Source organism: Pseudoliparis swirei, chromosome 1, assembly GCF_029220125.1.
Source record: "Pseudoliparis swirei isolate HS2019 ecotype Mariana Trench chromosome 1, NWPU_hadal_v1, whole genome shotgun sequence".
Lineage (NCBI taxonomy): Eukaryota > Metazoa > Chordata > Actinopteri > Perciformes > Liparidae > Pseudoliparis > Pseudoliparis swirei.
In genome coordinates this window covers 11305895-11314431 of record NC_079388.1, presented here as the reverse complement: position 1 = coordinate 11314431, position 8537 = coordinate 11305895, and the positions used below count along the sequence as shown (strand labels likewise).

At 40.7% G+C, this 8537-nt stretch overlaps 2 protein-coding genes across 2 annotated transcripts; one reads left to right on the top strand and one right to left on the bottom strand.

The window, feature by feature from the left end:
- The first annotated feature begins 1569 nt into the window (after positions 1-1569).
- Positions 1570-3355, top strand: LOC130198054 (interleukin-6-like). Its single transcript, XM_056421113.1, has 4 exons — positions 1570-1797; positions 1944-2042; positions 2130-2273; positions 2551-3355. Exons 1-4 carry the CDS (start codon positions 1570-1572, stop codon positions 2764-2766), a joined length of 687 nt encoding a protein of 228 aa, XP_056277088.1. The 3' UTR covers positions 2767-3355.
- Positions 3356-3455: 100 nt separating this feature from the next.
- tomm7 (translocase of outer mitochondrial membrane 7 homolog (yeast)) lies at positions 3456-7800 on the bottom strand. Its single transcript, XM_056412174.1, has 3 exons — positions 7659-7800; positions 4429-4477; positions 3456-3869 (listed from the first exon to the last, which is right to left on the bottom strand). Exons 1-3 carry the CDS (start codon positions 7759-7761, stop codon positions 3854-3856), a joined length of 168 nt encoding a protein of 55 aa, XP_056268149.1. The 5' UTR covers positions 7762-7800; the 3' UTR covers positions 3456-3853.
- Between the last annotated feature and the right edge of the window lie 737 nt (positions 7801-8537).

Here is an 8537-nt window from a genome sequence, read left to right as displayed (position 1 = left end):
GAAATGGAGGGAGGGAGTCAAGAATACACAGGAAGTATAGAGCATTGTGCTAGATGGTACAGTAATAGCCCATCTTATCAAAACAACCTCAAAAGAATATGTGACGTGAACTATGTGTGTGCCTGTGTGTGTGTGTGTGTGTGTGTGTGTGTGTGTGTGTGTGTGTGTGTGTGTGTGTGTGTGTGTGTGTTATTTTACTGTAGTCAAGAAACAGTTTCTCCATGTTGGACAAACATTTCCATCCTGCAAACAATAAAGAGAAGATGAAAACAGTATTACGAGTCTATGACCACATTAGGGGCTCATTAGTTTGTTTACCATTTTTACATCTTAGTTTAGTGTTGATTTGGCTTCAGATAAATAATATCCAGACTTTGATCATAAGATGGCTGGCTGATATACATTTCACAGATAGTGAAAGGAAGCATTTCTATGAGGGAGACGTCGATGGGCTTCGCATTGTGCCCTGTGGTGTCCCAACATTTATTTTGTGAAAGATGTGAAATGATCTGTCTGAGAAAACAGCTCAAAGCACCAATTCTAGAATGCCAATTAGTGTCTTCCAGATAGGCTGAAACCAAATAATTAGAAAGCGTTTGCTTTATTATCATCATATTGTAAAGTGCCCCCATCACCAATATGAGCTATAATCACATGTATTGTGATAACTCAAACAGGTAAGTGTGATACTACATTGTAATTCACAAAAACTCAAGGAACAATTTGAGTGAAATGTATTTGTATTTAAAGTTCCGTATTTGATCATATTGCTGATCATTGTCACATTCATTTCAAATTAATATGATCTTACACGCTGTGTGATCAGGATGTGTTTTTAAAGTACGACCTCATCAAACTTACTCATGGAAAGTCTTGACTAATATTGGAAAAGGAACATGAGAACTGTGAAGAAACAAGAAGAAAATCACGGATTGCATGAGACAAAACACGTGCGCCAATTAAACTTGTACAAAGATGTCATTGTGGTCTTTATTCCGTAGATTCATTACCAGAATCATAATAATAACTATTTGATAGACCAGTGTGGCAGATATTGATCATTTTATCGGATTAACACTCCTACACATTGACTGGACATGAAACTAATCCCTCAGTGTGGGATTGAAATAAATAATCCAATACATAATTGACTTCCAGTCACCATGTATTTAATCTATCATGCTATGCAAATGGTTATAGGCTAGATGGAGTTTCCCTTCAAATTATTTGGCGAGAAATATCATTGGACTTTCCCCCCAGGACTATGTGTGTGTGTTTAAAAAGTTAAGTTTATCCTTTAATTACAACTATCCTGTAAACACAACATTGATGCTACCTCTGGTCATTTTGATGATTAACATGTGCCATCAACATGAAATCACCATCAGCCGGATGCCAGACCGGATGCTTGACGCAAGCCTTTGATTTCGTGCCCGTTGCAGGGTGATATTGGGAAGTCCCTCCCGTCTGAAGAATATAAAATGACGGCTCGTGGCAAAGCCAACGCAACCTCTTCTGGCCCTCAGCATCACCAGTGGAAGCTCAACAAGTGCCTCCCAGCAGCTCAACATGCCCTCAAAAGTCAGTCAGCACCCTTTCAGTCCGCGTGTCTTCCTCTCTGCGGTGACGCTGGCCGCTCTGCTGCTGTCCGCTTCCGGAGCTCCGCTCGTAGACACGCCCACCGACATGCCGGCAGGTGAGCCCTCAGGTGAGGAGCAGGCGGGGCCCTCTGACCTACTGGGCGTCTCACCGGTCTGGCACGCGGTCCTTGGCGCAACCAGACGCCACCAGAAGGAGGTAAGCGGTTTGTCTTCCAGGAAACGTCACGGAACTGAGTTTCATTTCATGTGAAGAGAAGAGTGGGCTGACTTTCTTCTCACTTTCTGAGCATGTTTAAGTAAACAGGCTCAACTGACCTCCATCTTTTATTCATAACCACTCAGTTTGAAGATGAATTCCAACATGAGGTGAAATATCATTTTCTGGAGAACTACAAAGTGCCATCCCTTCCAGCAGGCTGTCCTCTCTCCAACTTCAGCAAGGTGTGTGTCTCCTCCTTCCTTGCCCCGTTACACTGATATAAGAAACTGGTTGAGCACTGATGTTAATCTTCTTCCTCTCTCCTGCAGGAGGCTTGTCTCCACAGATTGGCCCACGGCCTGCGTATTTACACGGTTCTTCTCAAGCATGTGGAGAAGGAGTACCCCGGCAACTTGATCTGCTCCGTGGTCAAATACTACAGCGGCCTCCTGATCAACCTGATCAAACACAAGGTGGGTCTGAGATGCAAGCTCATCCATTTGTGACGATGTGAATGAGATTGAGATGCTTTGATCAGGTAAAAATAGCAACACTCCATTTTTAGTAAAAGGTGTGCATTCAAAATTGTACTAAAATAAAAGTGCATCATCAAAAAGTGCTCGACTATTTACAGTTTTGATCACGACTTGATGTCAATTACCTAGGAAGAAATTGGATTACATCCTCGGGTTATTATTACGATACAGCACTGCTTGATCATGTTATCCCACTTTCACTTCTGCCCCACAGATGAGGAACCCGGAACAGGTCACAGCACTGAGCAGCAGCCAGGAGGCGCAGCTGCTGGCGGGCCTCGACCACCTCGACGCCTTCCAGAGAAAGATGACTGCACACAGCATCCTGCGCCAGCTCCACCACTTCCTCGTCGATAGCAAAAGAGCTATTACTAAAAAGGAGGAAGGGAAGAATGGCCGACAGGCTTTTGGCACCCATCAGTTACTATAGCCGAAAGTTTAAAGATGAGATAACTCAAAAATATTTATGAAGCACTATCTCATGGAAAATGGGTGGCGTTGACACTGCTGTTCTCACACTGAAGTGTTTTAGATTTTAAGAGGGAATGACTGCACGTTTGACAATATGGTTGTGTAAATCTCAAAGGACTCGGGCCTGAATTGGCCACTACTGCGCAACTTATTTATTCTATTTATACTCGGTGACAATTGTTATTTATTATCAATGTAAAGTTCATGATGGTGGGGTTCTTGCACTAAGTTATGTTTGTGTCAATGAATTACAAAGACATTACTTGAGCAGCAGTTAAGACTATTACTTTTTATAATATATATTTTTTGAGTCACAAATTACAACAATTTACTGTTCACAGTATATTTTTTTATTTACATTGTGAAACTGAATTTGCGGTTGAATTTATTATGGGATGAGCTGTGTTCTATACGCACATGACCAACAAGTGACTGGAATTCATATTTTGTACTCATGCAGAAATAAAAATGTATCTATTAAATCACGTTTCTTCATTCCAACACTTCACACATTGCAGGGTTGCAATAACATTGACATTTTCCACGAGCCATCATATATTTAATCTGTTGGCTTTCATAGGAGGCCGGGAACTATGCGGTCAAACCGCAAAAAAAGAAAGACAAAACCAATGCAGTGATCGACGTGACTCAGTTCTTTGTGGATTTATTCTCAGAATTTCTTAAATTACAAATTTAAAAAAAGGAAAACATGGAATGAATGGTGTATCCAAACATCGCCGTCACATTCCCAGCAACACACCAACAGATAATCCAGTCAGCACCACATATTTTTAGGAATGAAGTGATTCCAGCTTGTTGATGCAAATATCTTCCGTCCGTGTAGTAGCCACACTCGATGCATCTCTACGTCTGCATGTGTGGACATGAACAGCATGGCCACGCGTAACATGCATTCATTACTTCTCGGATATTGGACAGTATGATTTATGGAGAGGGAAGTAAAGAAATAATGTCCTGGATTTCCAATGACAGGTGGGTCACATGGCCTCGGTGAGGGGAGGGGGCCGGCTGTGTGGAGACGTTCTTTAGCCCCAAAGCAAACTACAGAAAAGAGAAATAAAACATTCAACTAGAAATTCCACAGTTCACCCAAGTGCTAATGTATCATCACTGAAAAATGTACCATCGGGAATTTCTTTCCAAGTAACCAACTGTACAATGCATTACATTCACCTTATTTCTCTCACTTACTAAAGATAAAAATAGCTAACTCCTCGATAAATGAATCGACAGGATTTACAGGAGTCCAAGGCGCCTTTTTTTCTTCATCTTATGACGCACTTTGCTACGATATAAATATTTCTGATGAGTAGATAACGGACAAAAAATAGCAACATTCTTGACATCTTAAATGCGCAGCAAATTATTGAGAACCATAAAGTTAAATGAAATGATTAGGTTTTTAATTGTTATGACTTTCCACGAGATCACAACTCAGAAATACAGATTTCATTTTGGTGCCAATTGATGAATTGAAATCTACACCTAGTTAACAATTAGTCCAACTATTCCACCACTCATGGCAAGAGGTGCCTTGGGTGCAATGCTGCGAGAACCCCCTTTAGCATCAAGCATGCATCGCAAAACAAACTGTATTTACCTCAATACTGTGGGCTCAGGCATTCCTGGATCTGCTCCTCGTTTGAAACCTTCAAATAAAAAGCATAAAGAAGATTTTAAGCATACTGGTTTACATTTCAAAAGCAGAGCTATTAAAACATGTGACAGCAAACGTAATAGTTCCTCCAAAAGATATTATTACAACTATCTGCAATCATCGAGTATAGTATAGCAACTGGCATATACTTTACATAGTAAGGCTCAGCGAATTACAATTCATATCTGCAAGACAGCCCAGTTTGATGACCACGGCATTATCGCATCAGAGATCTCTGAAAACCACGAGGTCTTGAATATTTCAACATAGTGGAATTGGGTGAAAGGGACTGTGTGATTACATCTCTGTTCAGCAGTTATAATCACGTCTGATTCACAGACCCACACAGACTGGAAAACTCATTTCCCTGCTCTGGTTTCACTCAAGGGTCATGGACAGGATCGACGATGATGCAACCGAATCTCAAGAAAAAGACGGGAGCGTTATGACTTATTCATTCACGATGTCATGGAGGAAAAGGAGGATTTCCGTTTCCCAGAAGAGAGTCTGACGTGTCTGACTAAATCAAAGGGATTCATTTAAACCTTCAAAACCGAAAGTACACGAGTTGCGAGGAAGAAATGCATGAAAAAAAGGGTTAAAGAAAGGGAGGTGTTGGTGTTTCCAATAAACGAAAGTCAGAGAACTCACAAAAGGGCAAATCCACCGGCTGTAAGGGCACACATGCAAACGTCTGAACTTCCCTCTCTACTCCAAAAAGCCACGGTGTTTGACATAGGATACAGATATACATATCCACACGCATGCCTTGTTTTAAAGCTGTTCCTCTTGAGAGTCTAAGGCCACATTTACACATAGCCGGGTATTTACAGAAACAAATATTTCTGGCCCTCCGTTTTCAAAAATAACGTCGTAGACATAAGGTCGTTTTCAAAAAAGTTTCTGTTTATACGCCCCCGGGCGCCATCATAACTATGCCAAACCTGTAGTCGGCAGTGTAACGAGAAGGATAAAGACATGCAAACCAATCAGAATTCTCAAAACCAACAACAACTACGAAAAACACGATCAACTTCCTTTTCCTTTCGAGTAAATATGGCGCGAGGTTCATTTGTATGGACAGACAGCGAAGTGGAGCTGCTGCTTCGAGTCGCCTTAGATTATAAGGCAAATAAAGCACTCGATAATGTGGCTTGGGAATCATGCCAAACTAAATATAGGGATATGTTGGCAAATTGATGAGGGGGGGGGGGTTGAGGTGGTTTTTTGACAACAGTGGGGGACACATTGACTTTTTTTTTCACCTCAACACTTGTTGTAAGATTTCATTACTTTGCTTAAATCTTTACACAAATGACCATATATTCTGATAACAATATATAAAAATAAAATAACAACAAAACTCCTCCTCTTCCTCTAATAATAAATAAATTAAATAACAATATACAACTGTCATTATCATTAATATAGTTAAGTCCTTTTCATGTTTTGAAAATTACAGCTGGCCTGAACCTGTTCCAGTCCTCCTGATCTGTTCCGTCTCTACCTGTTTGTCATGATATTACATTATAACTTCTATACATTATATGCATGCAATAATATAAATACCCAGAATTCAATACAATACCATAAAATATATATGGTACCATAAATGGAGAGATATATATCTCTATAATAGTGATAAAAAAAATAATCTTTGAGCCTATGGTTCTTTTTTTTTTTCAACACAGCACAAATGACAATAATATATTATTAATTATACGATATGAATGAAAACTACATGGTTCCATCATAGCATTGATGCATTGATGATACTATGAGGTCGTTGACCAGATGATACACAGTTCATCAGGATGAGCAGCTGTGAGTTACACAGATTACGGACTGAAACATTTCACTTCTGGCATCTTTTTTTTATTTTTTTTTTCCGGAAGTCTTGTGCACTTCGCTCTTCTCGCTGTGCTGCGCAGCGCAGTGTGTGAACAGCTCAGCACGGGCGCAGCGCGCGCGTGATCCGCTCTCTTCGAGAATCGAGACTAAAAAAAATAATCATGGTGCACATGTGTTTAACTTACTTTATTTTTTCGCATCGCTACACAGTGACAGACAGGAGGTAGATGGGCGGGCTAACATTCAACTAACCTGAACCCCCCAACGATGTGGGACATTGATGTGATGATTGGCCGCGACGCGACACGCCCATCAAAAGTTCTATTCTGAAGCGCAGAAGCACCTTTCACTTTTTCTCCGTCTCACTGCAATCTCAAGGCGGGCAAGGACGGTGAAAAAAAAAAAAAAAAACGATCTCCACGATTCACGTGGATGACCTATTTTTGAGTTCAAAACGGTTAATTTCACCGAAAGGTGACAAGTTTGCAGGTATGATGTTGGCATTGTTCTTAGAACAGTACCCGTCCGAGGAGTATCCTCATGTCAAGGAGGAAATAACTCGGGCGCACCTAAGCAAACTAACTGTAAACATAGGACGCTCACATGACGTGAAGCATTTTTAGTCGCATACTGTGACGTTTAACAAACTAAAACTCCGTTTGACCTACTTCACACGCAAACACAAAAACAGAGTTTTCAGAAATCTCCACTTTGGCCGGAGTTTTTAGAAATGATCGTTTTCCGTGAAAAAACCTCCTTTTTGTGTAAATGAAAGGCCAAAACGCATGAAAATATATGCGTTTTCCCATCGTGTAAACGGGGTCTAAGACACCTGCCCAGTCCTCATCTCGCATGCTGTTATTCTTTCTGATAGCCTGCTATCTTAACAATCACACAGGTAAAGGTGCTACAGCTTGCTTTCATGAGGAGATCACGGGCAGTTTCATCTTATACTTTGTGGCTTCTCGAAGCAATGCACTCACATAATCACAACTTCTGCACACATTATGCACCATCATGCCTGGACAGACTTCACATGTAACGTTATACTACTTATTACGTTTAAAGTATACTCAGCCTATCTACGTGGTATACATTAAGACTAATCAACCAATTTCTTTGATATAAATACAACTAAAATAGGTTTGGGAGCCTTGTCTTCTTATCTCTATATATTGTTTCTATAAATGGTGCCAACACAATCTAAAAAGAGCTACAGCTAACTCCCAGCCAGCTGGTGTGCTAACGCTAAGCTAACTAGCTAACGTCCGAGAGACAGGTCCCCTCAGCCGTCCTCCACCTGCTTATGTCCGGATACTGACCGAGGTACAACACGGTGGGTATAAAACCCCATCGGATGACAAACTGGCTGCATTGGAACAGCTGCTGCAGCCGCTGTTTGGATTCGTTGCTCAGTTTAGCCATGTGTGTATCCTGACCGGCGAAGACGCTGGAACCACAAAGGACAAGAAGGAGGAAGTGACGTACCATGGTAACTAACGTTGTCCTTCTGTCGGAGCTCGCCATCTTGTGGACGGACATGGAACTGCGCGTCTGCTTCAGTTTATCGGATTTAACAAATGTTCAGTTCAAATCCCGTTGTACCGAGTTGTGCAGTTAAAAGTAACAGTTAAAAGTAACTGTTACTTAAAATATTTCCCGATAACCGATCTTATTCATATAAATAAATAAACACAAGTTGAATCACTCTGCAGGGAGATGCAAGCAGATACAGTACAGCTTATATTTCTTTACATGTAGAGAATGGATCCCCCTGTTTTTAGACGGGCGCGTGTTGCATATGAAATATATACTGTCCAATCAAAACAGCCGAAAACATCGCTAGTTTGAATCTCAAGTGCTGTCTTTAGAGGAACTTTATAAGTGGATGCATCGGCTGGTATGACAGGTGAGTGTTGCATGGAATGCAGACTGACCTGTCAAAACCACCACAGAGGGAAACATTATATTAGGCCTTATTCGTAATACATGTCGTTGTTATTATTGTGAGACCATGGTTTACGGTTGGTTATTTAATTTCAATAATGCACAAAGCGCATAAAACCTGTGGCACAATAGTCATAGCTCAGTGCAAACAACACAGATGGTTGTTTAATTTTCAATAGTCACAAATGTAAACAACTAATGTAAACAAAATCCTAACACTTATTTTTTAAATCTAAAAACTCAAAATGTATGCA